At 39.6% G+C, this 15742-nt stretch overlaps 1 protein-coding gene across 2 annotated transcripts in view; it reads right to left on the reverse strand.

Moving 5' to 3' along the window:
* Positions 1-15541, reverse strand: part of LOC149833201 (rhodanese-like domain-containing protein 11, chloroplastic) — a 39437-nt gene extending 23896 nt beyond the window's left edge. Inside the window, exons 1-2 of one of the 2 annotated variants that reach the window (XM_090014978.1) lie at positions 15257-15539; positions 15053-15154 (exon numbers count right to left, since the gene is read on the reverse strand). In XM_090014978.1, the coding sequence (XP_089871104.1) occupies positions 15053-15154; positions 15257-15412 (258 nt within the window). In that variant the 5' untranslated portion in view covers positions 15413-15539. Of the gene's footprint in view, positions 1-15052; positions 15155-15256 lie in introns of both variants that reach the window. The other variant, XM_090014979.1, reaches the window with a different exon arrangement.
* Between the last annotated feature and the right edge of the window lie 201 nt (positions 15542-15742).

The following is a 15742-nucleotide window of genomic DNA, read 5'->3' on the forward strand; positions in this document are numbered from 1 at the left end:
GTAAAGAAAAAAAAAACAATGTAATGTACATTATAAGATGTCTCGTCGAGAGTATGATACTCTTGGAGTTGCGGTTTTGGGGAAACCGTGAGAATACAAAAACTCTGTGACCGTTGTTGTTGCCCTTTAACCCGATATTGAGGTTCTTCTCCTTGCCACGGTTTTAGAGAGAGTCTGTCACTAGGCCTGGGGGTGGTGTGTAGACACAGTTGTTGTTTTGGTATACCAAGAAAAGTGGCACTTGTGGATGCTGATGTCTCTGGTGTCCCGACATTAGATGCTGATTTCTAATGTTCCGATAAATGGTATTGTTTCTTGATATCGGTCGATGACTAAGTTTGGAACCCAGTAATAAAATACTTGTGTGTTAAGTTATCCTGTGGACCCTACTTGACCTTAGAAATTTTTACCCGTTTGGTGTATCCGCGGGCAACGGTAATTAAAAAGAAAAACTTAAATTGTGTGCATTTAATAGGGACATGCATATGAAAAGAAAATTCTAATAAGAAGTAATAATTTACTTATGCATTGCACTAAAGTCATGCATATTCCTGTTATGCATTAGATCATGCATGTTTATCTATTCCCTTAATTATTAAATATTGGTGAATGCATAATGATGTTCTCTAATGCATGTTAAATGATTATATTGCTTAAATTGTGATCTCTGTTATTTATTAAATGTTTCCTCATGCTTAATAATTATTTCTTATTGCATGAATGTTTAATTGAATTATGAATTTGTCATAATTGTATCCCTCTAAGTTATTGCATGAATTCTTATATGTATTCTTTATGCTCATTTATTTTATTAGAGGTACTTGTACTCAGGATTTCTGTTTTGACACCACTACTTCTATGGTTTTTTGCAACCACAGGGAATCAGTGAAGTGACTCACTTCTGAGAGAGCTACGAGTGTTATATGGTTGCTAGACAACTTCATAGATGGACAGCGTGGCTCTACTTTGCTTTTATTTCCTTTACATTTACTTGTTATTGCACTCTGATTCTTTTTATGCAATTGTCTCAAGACTACTATTCTTAATTAATAAAATTTTGGTTTGCTATAGTATGAATGATAAATGTAAGATCCTTTGTGGTTGGTTGGTTATCTAATGAGGAGTGAAATTGTAAAGGCCTCGGGTCTCTGGGAATGTTTCCGCAATGGTTCTTTAAAAAAAAAAGTTGCATTTTCAAGGGTATGAGTTGGGGTCGTTACAGTGTTTGTATAACAAACTGGTATCAGAGCTATTTCACCAATTAGAGATTCTACAATGTCAATAACGAAGTTCGATGGTGTCATGAGCTTCAATTTATGGCAAGTGAGGATGCCCGCAGTTCTGACTTAGACTGGATTAAAGAAGGCGTTATGGAAAGGCGAAGAAGAGTCCCACCATGAGCAAGAACAAGTGGAACAAGTTGGATGACAAAGCCCTAACAACTATTCAGCTTTGTTTGACGAACAATATTCTCCAAGAGGTCCTTATAAAGAAGACTGTTGCTGATCTTTGGGAGAGGTTAACAGAACTTTATTTGACGAAATCCCTAAACAATCGGTTGGTTTTAAAGTAAAGTAGCGACTGTATAAATTTCATATGGCTGAAGGTATACCAATAAATCTCACATCAATGATTTTATTTCTATTATTATGAAATTGAAGAACATAGATGTTAAGATCGATGATGAGGACCAAGCCCTCTTGTTATTGTTAGAATTCTCCAAAATCGACAACCAAGAAGCTACATAGAGGAAAGAGAAATGAGGTTGCAACTAATCACGTTTTTTCATAGAGAAAAAATAGTGATCTCTTCCTTTTAATATAAGACACAAAACCTAATACACGGTTTTTACAAGTAACCCTAATAAGTTACAAGTATTTACAAGTATGTCCAATACATGGTGGACATGTTACACATATGTAGATTGGATCCGGATCCAAACTAAAATACAAATACAAACACATGGATATTTGCCCTGTCTAATAGTCCCCCTCAAGTTGTGCATGATTTTGAATCATAGACAACTTGCTCTTTAAGAACAAAAAACGGCACTATGTGAGTCGCTTAGTGAACAAATCAAACACCTGGTCTTTTATTCTAACATAATGAGGCTCAATCTCTTTGTCCTCAATTTTCTGCCTGATAAAATGTTGATCAATCTCAATGTGCTTGGTCTTGCTGTGATGAATAGGATTAAGGGATATTTGAATAGCACTTTGGTTGTCACAAAGGAGAATGCAACTAGCAATCGGCTTCTTTAACTTTGTTAACAAATGTCTAGTCCATGTTACTTCTGTCGTAGCAGCAGTCATCGCCCTGTATTCAACTTCCGTACTAGATCTAGCCACTGCCTTCTGTTTTTTACTACTCCAGGAAACAAGATTGGCACCAATGAAAACACCATAACCTGAAACTGACTTTCGATCATCAGGGTCTTCGGTCCAGTCTGCATCTGAATAAGCAATGATATCATGAGCAGTATTTATGGATCTGCTTTTGGTGTACAAAAGTCCATCTCCAACAGTACTCTTCAAGTATCTCAGTGAAAAAGGTGAAAAAGATGCAGGATCCGACCTGATCCATGTCACCGTCCATGTATGTAAAGACCATGTATTTAGTTATCGGGTCTGGATATACCAGACCCGACCCATAGTGTAATGTAAACTTAAATACATGTTTAGGTCACGATTTCTTTTAACTGAAATCGTGACAGCCGCAGTCGATCTCTCTCTTTCTCTTCTCTTTCTCAATACATGAACAAAAGGGAAAACTTACATGGTATCAGAGCCAAGATCCAGCTAAGGGTTGAAGTGGATTTCGAAGGTGCGGCAAATCAAGGTTTGAGGTTTCGCCTATTCTTTCCTTCATTTCCTTCAGTTGTTTTTTCCTACCACGATTCCTTCATTTCCTTCAGTTTTTTTTACCACGATTTCAATCTCCACCTCTCATTTTTTTTTCTACCACGATTCCTTTTCTGTTTTCCCATTTTTTTCAAATCTTCCTTTAGTGGATTCACATCTCACGTGAATCCCTAATCTGTTCGCGCAGGATTCACGTCACGTGAATCCCTAATCTGTTCACGCAGGATTCACATGAATCTTGATTCACGTGAACGTTGTTCATCAAAAGGTCGTGAATTTCACGTGAATCTACTTCACGTAAGTATTCTTTCTTTATTCAGATCTCTTTTCCTGCATAACCCCAGTTGACATATAATCTGGGATTCCAAAAAAAAAAAAAATTTGTTGTCCTGTGCGACAGTTCATTTCTTTGCTCTCTTTTGACTTTTCTCGTATCATTTGAGTTATGAGTGAGATTCACATTGAAAACACAGTTTTTCTTCTGACAGTTCTGACAGCTTTTGGTCGTCTATCTTTCAGTTACTCAGGGCAAAAAAAAAGGGCGATCAACAAACCTCTCTGAGTGCAGACTGAGCACTCTGTGAATACTCCAAAAAAAAGGGGGGGGGGGGGGGGGGTTCTTGTTACAACTCCTTTTTCATGGATCTTCATTCCTCTTCATCCAATCTTTCCTCAAGTTTTCTCACTCAACTCGTTTCTCAAAAGTTAACTACCTCAAACTTCTTGATTTGGAAGAGACAAATCATTCCTTTTATAAGAAGTCAAGGTCTCTTAGGTCACCTTGATGGAACCACTCCCGTCCCACTCGAATTTGTTACGAGAGAAGAAAAAGACGACAAAGGAGTAAGTTCAATTGTGTATGTCAAGAATGTTGAGTACCTCAACTGGAAAAGGAAAGACCAATCAGTGGTTGCATACATCACTTCCACCTTGTCCCAAGAGGTCCTTGTTGCCATTCCCGACAATTGTACTGCTCTACAACTTTGAGAAAAATTGGTTCAAACATATTCACAAGTTTCGCAGGCGAGAATGGTTTTTCTCAAGAGGGAATTCCAGATGTTGAGAAAAGATTCCATGACCATCATGGAATATCTGAACAAGATAAAGACTATCACAGACCAACTTGCAGTTATAGGATGCGCGGTGACTGACAGCGATATGGTACAACAGACTCTAAGTGGATTGGGATCCGACTACAACATGATCGTCACTTCCCTATTGTGTCTTCCTGCCCTTCCTACCTTTGATGAGTTGCGAGCAAAATTAATTCAGTATGAGATGACTCTGAAAGGGTTCTCTGAGGAATCTCACGTTTACACAAATTCTCAGGAAGTTTTTGACACAGGGGTAACTTATGGTAGAGAACGCGGACGAGGAGGACAAGGGCGAAGCGGACACGGAGGGCGTGGTTTGCTTCCCACTCCAAATATGTTAGCTCATGCGCAGGGGTCAAGATCCATTCCTACCTGCTTCCTTTGTAATAAAAAGAGACATATCAAGGCGAATTGTTGGCATAATCCAGAGAATAAAGGAAAGGGTCCACAGACAGAAAACAAAAGGAAGTTCTCAAGCAGTGGAGAGATTAAAGATCTGTTGATATCTGCCTTGTCAGAGTTGAAATTGAAGCAGAGCGATGAAAGCACCTGGTTTGTCGACTCAGAGGCAGCGACTCATGTAACAGGTGATGCAGGTAAGATTTCTAATCTCATTCCTTATTTTGGAAAAAGTAAGATTGTCACTGGAGATGGATCCCACCATCCTGTTTCTCATGTTAGAAAAACTGTCATTCCCATGTCACATTTCACTCTTACTCTTTCTGACGTTCTTCATGCTCCTGACATTAAGAAAAATATTGTCTCTGTTTCCAAACTTATTGATGATAATAATGCTTCAGTTGAATTCACTCCCTTCTCTGTGCAGGTCAAGGACCTTCGCACGAGGGAAACATTCGCTGAAGGAAAGAGACGAGGCAATATGTATGTCTTTGAAGAAGCTCCTTGTCATGCTATCTGCCCTATCCACCTGAATTCAGAGCCTTCATTAGAGTCGTGTTCATCCTCTTCTGCTAATGTTTTTAGTATTTCTGAATGTAATAAGCCATTCTTATGGCATAGTCGATTAGGACATTGTTGGGGTCATTTCATTGAGAAACTTGTATCTAATAATCTCATTCCAAAAGAAAGTCTAAATAGGGATGAGAACAGTCACAAATGTTCCAGTTGTCTTTCCTGCAAGAGTCACGTATTGCCTTTTCATTCCATTAATAAGAGAGCTTCAAAACCTTTTGAGATAATCTGTTCTGATGTATGGGGACTCGCCCCAGTTGCCTCTGGATCTGGGAGCAAATACTATCTAATCTTTGTTGATAGCTATACTCAATACACTTGGATATATTTCATAAAAAATAAGTCAGAAGTCTTCTCTTTGTTTCAAAATTTTCTTTCCCTTGTCAAAAATCAATTTTCTGAGTCCATTCAATTTTTCCAATGTGATGGAGGTGAGGAATTCTCATCCCGTGATTTTATCTCTTTTCTTCAAAGTAACGAAATAGGAAGAAGGGTGTCTTGTCCTCACACCCCTCAACAAAATGGAATTACTGAACGAAAACACAGGCATATCGTTGAAAGTGTCATGAGTATGCTTCATGACAGCAATCTTCCCATCAACTTATGGACAGAAGCTTTCCATTCTGCCGTGCATGTGATAAACAGACTGCCTATGGTTATTCTGGAAAATAAGTCTCCTTATCACTGTCTTTTTGGAACTTATCCTAGTTATTATGATCTGCGTGTTTTTGGATGTGTTTGCTATGTGCATATCGATCAGTCCCTGAGAAACAAGTTTTAAGACAAAGCCCAAAAGTGCAGATTTGTGAGATATGCAGATGACTACAAAGGATATAGGTGTTATGATCCCACCAACAAACGTATCAGAACCTCAAGAAATGTTGTCTTTGATGAACAAAATTTTGATCACGGAGCTGACACAACGAATATGTCAACTGAAATTTACTATCCTTGGCTAAGCTCAGAACTTTTTGCTGGCTCCAATGAAACATGTTCCTCAGATTGCGTGCAACAAGAAGAAGAGGTATTTGAGGACACTGGGATGTCGGGGTCACAGAATGCAGAGGAAGTACCGGGCAGATACAAAGGCATTGTCTATTCCAGACAGAAACCGACAACATCAAGCCATTTAGATCATGTCTCAGTCGCCAATCCTACTCCTTCTAATACCCTCGCAGTCAGAAAATCAAATCGCATACGGCATCCTATTGACAGATGGGTTAGTTATAACAACTTCTCCTTGGATTTTCAACTATTTTTAACTGCCATCAATAAGGATGAAGAGCCCATCATGTATTATCAGGCAGCAGCTTCTATGAAATGGGTAGAAGCCATGAATGATGAAATGCAAGCCTTGCATGAATGTGGAACATGGGAAGTTGTTCTCAGACCACCTGACAAAAATGTTGTCGGATGCAAATGGGTCTACAAAATCAAGTACAAACCAGATGGAACCATTGAACGATATAAAGCAAGGCTTGTAGCAAAAGGATTCACTCAAGAAGTAGGGCAAGACTATGATGAGACCTTTAGTCCGGTTGTAAGAATGGGAACGATTCGAATTATCATTTCCCTGGCTGTTGAACATGGATGAAAGTTGAGTCAGCTTGATATAAAAAATGCATTCTTACATGGGGATTTGAAGGAGGAGGTATACATGGAACAACCCCCTGGATATCAAGAACAAAATTGTAAAACCCATGTATGCAGGTTAAAAAGAGCCATCTACGGCCTGAAGCAAGCATCTCGCTCTTGGTTTGATAGCTTCTCATCAGAGATTCAGAAACATGGATTTTCACGTTCCATGCTGGACCACTCATTATTTATCTTTAAAAGCCAGTCTGTGACTACTCTATTATTAATTTATGTCGATGATATTATCATCACAGGAAACTCTGCGGACCACATCCAAAAAATAAGACTTATTAGGTCAAAGGTTCAAAATGAAAGACCTTGGAGTTCTACGCTATTTCCTTGGTGTAGAAGTTGACAACCAGGCTCATGGATTGACACTCACTCAACACAAGTACACCGTAGATGTTCTCAGCAAGGCAGGCATGAAAGACTGCAAACCTCTAGGAACTCCGAGTGTATTTCATCAAAAACTTAGCGCTCATGATGGAGATCTGTGTGATGACCCCACCAGGTATCGCAGCATAATAGGAATGTTACAATACCTCACATTCACTAGACCTGATATTGTCTATTCAGTCAATCAAGTGTCTCAATTTATGCATGCGCCACGTACTGGACATATAGAAGCGGTCAAGAGGATCATTAGATATCTGAAAGGGACTATTGGGGATGGATTGATATATTTACCACAGTCCCATGGCCAAAACGAGCACGAAATTACTGTATATTGTGATGCAGACTGGGCAGGAGATCCCGACGAAAGAAGATCTACATCAGGATATTGTGTCTTCATTGGAAGAAATTTAGTCTCTTGGAGCAGTAGAAAACAAAAAGCTATAGCTAGATCAAGCACTAAGGCTGAATATAGATCCATGGCTGCTGCCACTGCCGAAGTCACATGGATCAGGCATCTTCTAACTGAAGTAGGAGAAAAGATCTCCCACACTACCTTGCTCTGTGACAATCAAAGTGCTATCAATATGTCATTCAATCCAGTACATCACAGTCGTGCCAAGCACATTGAGATCGACCAACACTTTGTGAGGCAGAAGGTTGAAGAAAAAGAGATTGAACCTGAGTTTGTCAGTACTGAAAGACAGGTTGCAGACATATTTACCAAAGGGTTAACCAAGGATCACTTTTGGATGCTTAAAAGCAAGTTGTTCATGGTCCAAAACCATGATCAACTTGAGGGGGGGTGAAAAAGGTGCAGGATCCGACCCGATCCATGTCACCGTCCATGTATGTAAAGACCATGTATTTAGTTATCGGGTCTGGATATACCAGACCCGACCCATAGTGTAATGTAAACTTAAATACATGTTTAGGTCACGATTTCTTTTAACTGAAATCGTGACAGCCGCAGTAGATCTCTCTCTTTCTCTCCCTCTCTCTTTCTCTTCTCTTTCTCAATACAGGAACAAAAGGGAAAACTTACACTCAGTATCCTTTTCACTGCATCCATGTGTCCCATCCTTGGCTCATGCATAAATTGAGAGACTTGGTTGACTGAATATATGATATCAGGCCTGGTAAATGTAAGATACAGAAGCATCCCCACTAGACTCTGATATTTGTTGGGATCATGATACAAGTCTCCATCTTGTGTACTTAATTTTTGATTGAGCACACTAGGAGTAGCAAGAGGTTTGCAACCCTTCATTCCAGCCTTTTCTAACAGATCCAGGGTGTATTTATGTTGGGTCAAAGTAAGCTTATTTCCTTGATTATCCACCTCTACAACAAGAAAGCATCGAAGGTCTCCAAGGTCCTTCATTTTGAATCTCTGACTCAAAAGATCTTTAGTCTCTCGAACATGGTTTTCACTACTTCCTATAATAATTATATCAACATATATCAACAACAAGGTAGTAAACTCCTTACCTCGAAGAATAAAAAGAGAATGATCCAATTGCGATCGATAAAAACCATGTCTTTGAATTTCTAGGGAAAAACTTTCAAACCAAGATCGAGACGCTTGTTTCAGGCCATAGAGTGCTCGATTTAATTTGCAGACATACTCCTTTGAATCTCCTGTATATCCTAGCGGTTGCTCCATGTTCCTTCAAATCCCCATGAAGAAAAGCATTCTTCACATCTAGCTGACTTATTCTCCAACCATAATCTACCACCAATGAAAGAACAATATGAATTGTGCCCATTTTCACGAATGGACTGAAGGGTTCATCATAATCCTGTCCAAATTCTTGCGTGAATCCCTTTGCTACGAGGCGAGCTTTGTATCGCTCAACACTCCCATCCGGTTTGTATTTGATCTTGTAAACCCACCGCCACCCAACATCATTCTTATCTGAAGGTCGATGAACAACTGGCAATGTTTGACATTGGTACAAAGCTTTCATCTCTTCATTCATGGCTTGAATCCATTTTTTGGAGTTAATATCTTGATGAAAATGCCTAGGCTCAGTCTCTTTCTCAATCTGTGACAAAAATAACTGAAAATTCATGGTGAAATTCTCATAACGAACTCACTTTTCAATAGGATGCCAGACTCTTTCTGATCGTCTGATCGGAAGTGCCATTGTAGTAGAAACTAGAGAAGTGGTGTCATTAAGTGAATAAGATGTAAGTGCTTCTTGGTCAGTATCATCCAGAGTCAAAAGGGATCCCCTCTCTCTTCTCTTATAAACCTGCCCAACAAACTTATTAATCTCTAGAGGATTTTCTATTTCAAGTTCCTGCATTCCACTGTTTCCATCTTGACAGGATGTCCCTTGAGCACAAGAGGAAGAGCACTTGTTATTTGTATCAGAAAATAGCTCTGCACTGAGCCATGGATCATAAAATAACGCATTCATATTGGTTTGGGCAGAAACATATTCTTCATCCCCAAAATCATTTTCATCAAAAACTACATTTCTAGATATCTTGATTCGCCTGTTGTCAGGATCATAACATTTATACCCTTTATGATGATCTGCATATCCAACAAATCTGCACTTTGATGCCTTAGCCTGAAATTTGTTTCGCAGAGAAGAGTCAATATGATTATGAACATAACACATGCAGCCAAAAGTTTTTAGTCCATCATAATTAGGATGTTTCCCAAATAAAACGAAATAAGGTGATTTATTTTCTAAAATCTTCATGGGCAAGCGATTAATAATGTGAACAGCAGAATGAAAAGCCTCTATCCATAATCCTATGGGAACATGACTTTCATGCATCATGCTCATAGTGTTCTCTACAATGTGACGGTGTTTCTGTTCTGCAACCCCATCCTGTTGAGGCGTATGTGGGCAAGATACTCTACGATTGATTCCACCATCTTGGAGGTAATTGATAAATTCCCTAGAGGAGTATTCCCCCCACCATCACATTGAAAATATAAAATATTACAAGAGAAATGAGTTTTAATAAATGCATGAAAACGACAGAAAATAGGAAAGACTTCCGATTTATTCTTCATGAAATATATCCAAGTGAAACGAGAGAAATTATCGATAAAGATAACATAATATTTGCTGCTAGAATTAAAAGAATCAGGGGTTGGCCCCCACACATCAGAACAAACGATTTCAAAAGGCCTTGAAGCTCTCTCATTTATTAAATGGAAAGGAAGAACATAACTCTTACACAGTTGACAACTAGAACATATTCTATCATCTGATCTAGGATTCAAGCTAGATTCAGGAATAAGCCCATTAGATATCAATCGTTCAACAAAGACTCGACTACAATGACCAAGACATGAATGCCAAGAATCAGGCTTATTACATTTATTTGAAGGTTCCAAACTAAACACACGAATACTCTTTGACGACATAGACTGAGGAGATGACTTCAAGGTAGGTCGGACACAAGTAGAAGGATCCTACTGGAAGACATACATATTTCCACGATGTTCCCCTATAGCGAATGTCTCCTTCGTTTGTAGATCCTTGACATAAACAAAAGACGGAGTAAATTCAACAGAAGAATTGGTATGATCAACAAGCTTAGAAACTAAAATGATATTTTTCTTGATATCTGGGGCATGTAGGACATTTGAAAGATAGAGCGAAAAATTAGACAAGGGAACAAAAACATTTCCAATGTGAGTGATGGGATGGTATTGTTAAAATATATGTATCATTACATATATATATATGTAATACACCATAATACCCGATAGGGGTATTATGGTCATTTCACACAATACCCGATAGGGGTACTTGTTTTTCTTTATTTTTTATTTTTTGTAGCTTTTTATTTTTTATTTTTATTTTTTATAATTTCTTTTAGCCACTTAAAGGGCCCCACCATAGAGTTGTTGGGGGGCCAACGGTCACAATTGTGACCGTTGGGGGCTCCCAACGACTCCATGGGAGCCCCCTTTTGTGGCTCTCCTTTTGAGGCCGTGAAGCCTCCCTTCCTCTCCTTTTCTTTTGTATAAATAGGGGTGAACCCCTTTGTATTTGTTTCATTCTTGAGAGTTCTCTCTCTTTCAATAAAGAGACATTTATATTTTGTGTGGTATTGTCCCTTTGTGGACTTGACTATTGTCTCTTTTGTTTGTCCACTGTAGGACATTGTAAGTGCTTATAGCACTCTTTGTATTTCCGCATATCTCATTACATGGTATCAGAGCCACTCGGTTCTTAGAGGAAGAAGCGTGATACGTATACTTTTCATCTATTGTCTCCCTTCTTCTCACTTCTTGGTGGCATTATGGAAGCAAAGATCCATTTATCCTTCAAACTAAATGGAAAGAATTACATAATGTGGGCATCAGCAATGGAGAACAACCTCAAAGGTAAGAAACTTTGGGGTTATGTTATGGGTTCCATTCCGGAACCTAAATTGAAGCTTACAAAGACCGAAGGTGGACAAGAAAAGGCTCTTAAGGGAGATGCCCGTCTCAAAGCCATTGAAAATCACCAAAAAAAAGTTGAAGATTGGGAAAGCAATCACGCAAAAATCCTTGCTTGGTTTATGAACAATGTCGAACTCAAGGTATGTGCTAATATAGCTAAATTTCACTGGGCAAATGAGGCTTGTTTTTTTATGAAGGGTATATATACCCAAAAGGATTTTGCAAGAGCATATTTCTTGCAAGAAAAAATTAGAACCACCAAACAAGGTGATTCAAGTATTCAAGATTACTATAGTGTCTTAAACCCACTTTGGGATGAGTTGGCTCTTTTAGATCCAAAATGGGTTGTTATAGAAGATGTCGAATTGAGACAAAAGCAAGTGAAACAAGAACGATTATTCCAATTCTTACTTGGGCTACGTCCCGAATTTGAGCAAGTGAGGTCATCACTTCTCCATAGATCTATTGAAACTGCTTGTGTTTTCGGGTTACGGGTTTGGATCTGGACTCGACTACCAGAATTTGTATAATGTCTTATATTTGTATTCAGGTCTGGAACTGATTAAAGGTTATGTAATATCCAGACCCGATCCAGTCTCTAACACATATGTATATAAATGAAATATAGGGCACGATCTCTGTGTGTGAGATCAGACCATTTGTTGCAGTCGTCCCCTTCTTTCTCACCATCTTTCTCTTCTTCAGCATCACTGTATACTCCAAGAGGCAAATCTTATATGGTATCAGAGCGGGACTTCATCCGACATCCACCCAAGACGTGAAGTTGATCCTGAAAAGCGTGTCTGCAGAGATTGAACTTCGAACTCCAGGTTAGAGTGATTCTCTTTCTTTCCATTGTTTCTAATCATCTCTTCCCTTTTCCAATCATTCATTTCTCCTTTAGATATCGACAGATCTGAAATCAATTTCAGATCGTCGTCTTGTCTTCTCAGTTTCGACTATTCCCCTTAACCCCAATCCCAATCTCTATTCCTTTGTTTCTAATCATCTCTTCCCTTTTTCTAATCATTCATTTCTCCTTTAGATATCTACAGATCTGAAACTAATTTCAGATTTGTGATTCACTTCTCATTTAGATATCGACATATCTGAAATCAATTTCAGATCTGCGTCTTTTCTTCTCGGTTTCGACTATTGCCCTTCTTCCAATACGAATCTGATTTGTTGTTTTCCCAGTTACGTTATCTTTAAATCGGTCCTTGTTGATATTCCTGGAATAGATCAGGTCTGATAACTAAGACTCCTTTCTTCTGCTAGTTGTCGACATTGACGTCAACAGCAGTTTTAATTTAAAATACAAAAAAAAAAAGAAAAAGGAAAATAGACCACTATCTTGATTAGCCTTAGCAGAATACTAGGCAGCACCAGAACAGTTGGGTGTATTTGATCATCTGCAACTAACTTGTCTCTCTGGAAAAAAAAAAAGAGACGAATTTTGATTGTTGGAATTTCTGCTGCGTTGAAATTTCTATTACTACTGCATTGGTTGTTTCCTTGTATTGCTGCTCTTGCACTCGACGTCTTCCTTATTCATCTTTCTTCGTATTCTTTCGTCATGGATTCTCCTTCTCTACTATCAAGTTTCCTTGGTCAACTCATCTCTGAAAAACTGAACAATTCGAATTACTTGACCTGAAAGAGGCAAATTTTGCCCTTTATCAGAAGTTTGGATCTCTCCGAACACCTCGACGGGACAGTTCATGCACCTCCAAAGCTTGTGATGCAGGAAGAGCGAGATGATAAAGGGGAGGTTTTCAACAAATCGATTCGTAATTCAGAATTTAGGACATGGAGGAGAAAAGATCAAGCGGTAGTTGCTTACATCACATCTACTCTTTCTCAAGAGGTATTGGTCGGCATTCCCGATGAATGCTTGACTATGGAGTTATGGCAGAGGTTGGCGCAAACATATTCTCAGATTTCATAGGCCAGAATCCTACATTTAAAGAGAGAATTTCAACTCTTAAAGAAAGAGAACTTGTCAGTTACAGATTACATGAACAAGGTCAAGATTCTCACCGATCAACTGGCCATGGTGGGTTGTGAAATTCCTGACAAAGAAAAAGTTCAACAGGCACTGAATGGACTTGGCTCCAATTATCACATGCTAGTCACCTCCCTTCTATGCCTTCCTTCGTTGCCAAGTTTTGAAGATCTTCGTGCGAAATTACTACAGTACGAAATTACCATTAGGGGAGAGGAGATGGCCATCAACTCCAGTCATCATGATGTACTAGTTACCGGGATGATGTCAGGAAGAGGACGTGAAGGTTTTCGAGATGGTCACGGTCAAGGAAGGAACAGTCAAGGAGGCCGTGGATTGTTGCCCACGCCCAATATGCCACTCAACTCATTCTCAGACAACCAGAGATCCAGGAATATACCAACATGTTTTCATTGCAATAAAAGGGGGCACATTAAAGCCAATTGCTGGCACAACCCACAGAACAAAGAAAAATCTAATGGTCCAGGATCCTTTCACAGAGGAAGAATAGGAGAAGACTCGAAAGACGATAAAAAGGATAGTATGAAGAATCTTTTGATATCTGCTTTTTCAGAGATAAGCTTCAAGCAGAATGAACAAGGAACTTGGTACATTGATTCCGGGGTTGCGGCACATGTACCAGGTGATGTCGGTAAGATTTCGAAGCCCATTCCTTATCATGGAAAATTTCATATTAAAACTGGAGAGGTACTCTTCATTCTATATCTCACACTGGAAATGTTGATCTTCCACTTCCTAATTCTTCATTGAATTTATTGCTCTGGTAGGTCTTTCATGGGTTTGATCTTCTAAAACCTCTATACGTAGCCTTTCCTTCTTCTCTAAACCTGATGAGGAGGGATAGTTTTCTTTCTTGATGGGGAGCCAAAAGAGAATAGCCACTATATATGTTTTGGAGACCATAACCTAATTGTAAATACATTACAGTATATTTTTAATTTAACCCACCATAAAATCGAAAAATTGACAAAATGAGGGTACATGAGGTCTCTAGACATCATATGATCCAACCCTATAAGATCACTTTATATGAGACTTAACCTCAGACAGTTTATATTGTCTGATTAAACATATGTAGGCCCACATGATTTGAGCCGCCAAAAGAAGGAAAGGGTTACCTGGAGTTAAGGCTAGAGTGAAAGCCTTCCTAGAGTGGGCCACTTAAGACGGCTCTCTGAAGCATGGTGGGTTGTTAGGATCCTGATGGTTTAAGGAGTTGACTTTATGCACCTTAACCACCTTAAAGGCCTCTTGGACTATTGGTTAGGCACCAAACAAAGAATATCTATGCTTAATCACTAATAGATATTTTCCATGAAACCGCCCAAAGATGGTGTTACCTAGGACGCACATAATTGTCCAGAAAAGTTAGAAAAAGAAATCAGCGAACCTCACTGCAGCCCAGAATGCAAGTTCCCAACTTATCCACTTTTCTGGATAATCCGTCCAAACAACCTCCACAATATCCTATTCCATAGAGTAACAAGCAACCGAGACAGGGGGAAACACAGAAACAAAAAAGGCCCCAAAAAACAAGAACAAATTCACAACGCCATCCCCTCAAATCCCAAATGAACGAACAAACAAACCAAACAAGAGAAAGAAAAAAAGAAAAAGACACGGAGAGCAAAGAACCGGGAAGAAGTACCAATGCTTCCCATCTCTTCTTGGCCGCTGCCATCTCCTTCATTTGCTTCACCGACTCGTCCTCCTCCTCACCCATCTGCATCCTTAACTCCCTCCTCGCATTCTGCTTAACAATTCCCCACAGAAAACCACAAAAAATGAGCGCAACCAATCTGCACCAACAACAAGAATAAGGAGAAGAAAAACGTTGATGGGCCTAGACCACCTTGAATTGGCTTCTGAAGCGAGACGTCTTCCTCGGTGGAGAAGGAAGGAAAGGCAGACCGGAGAAGGAGAGGGCGCGTCCGGTGGAGGACTGAAGGTGGGGAAGGTTGACAATGTTGGGAACAGCAGCGCCAGCGAGGCCCAAAGCTCGAGCCATGTCGTTCGTCGAAGCCAACCCGGAAAACGCAATCTTATCCTGTGTTTCTGCAGGCAAACGCAATCTTTTCGACCATTCTCTGTCGCTGCACCGAACCGAACAGCAGAGGGAGAGAGAGAGGTAAGTAACACTTGCCAACTGGGAGCTGCAATAGGGTCTGGTGGGGTCCCTCACAGAGAGAAGCACAGGGCCATAGGGGTCTGGTGAGGACACTCAGCCTCGAACTTGATAATTGGTCACGCCAAACTGGGGGTCCAGGTCGGATTCGGGCCGGATCTTGATGAATCTGAATCTGAAATACAAACAGTAGTTTGGATTCGAATGAGATCC

Source organism: Nuphar pumila, chromosome 7 (genome assembly GCF_984573655.1).
Source record: "Nuphar pumila chromosome 7, dmNupPumi1.hap1.1, whole genome shotgun sequence".
Classification (NCBI taxonomy): domain Eukaryota; kingdom Viridiplantae; phylum Streptophyta; class Magnoliopsida; order Nymphaeales; family Nymphaeaceae; genus Nuphar; species Nuphar pumila.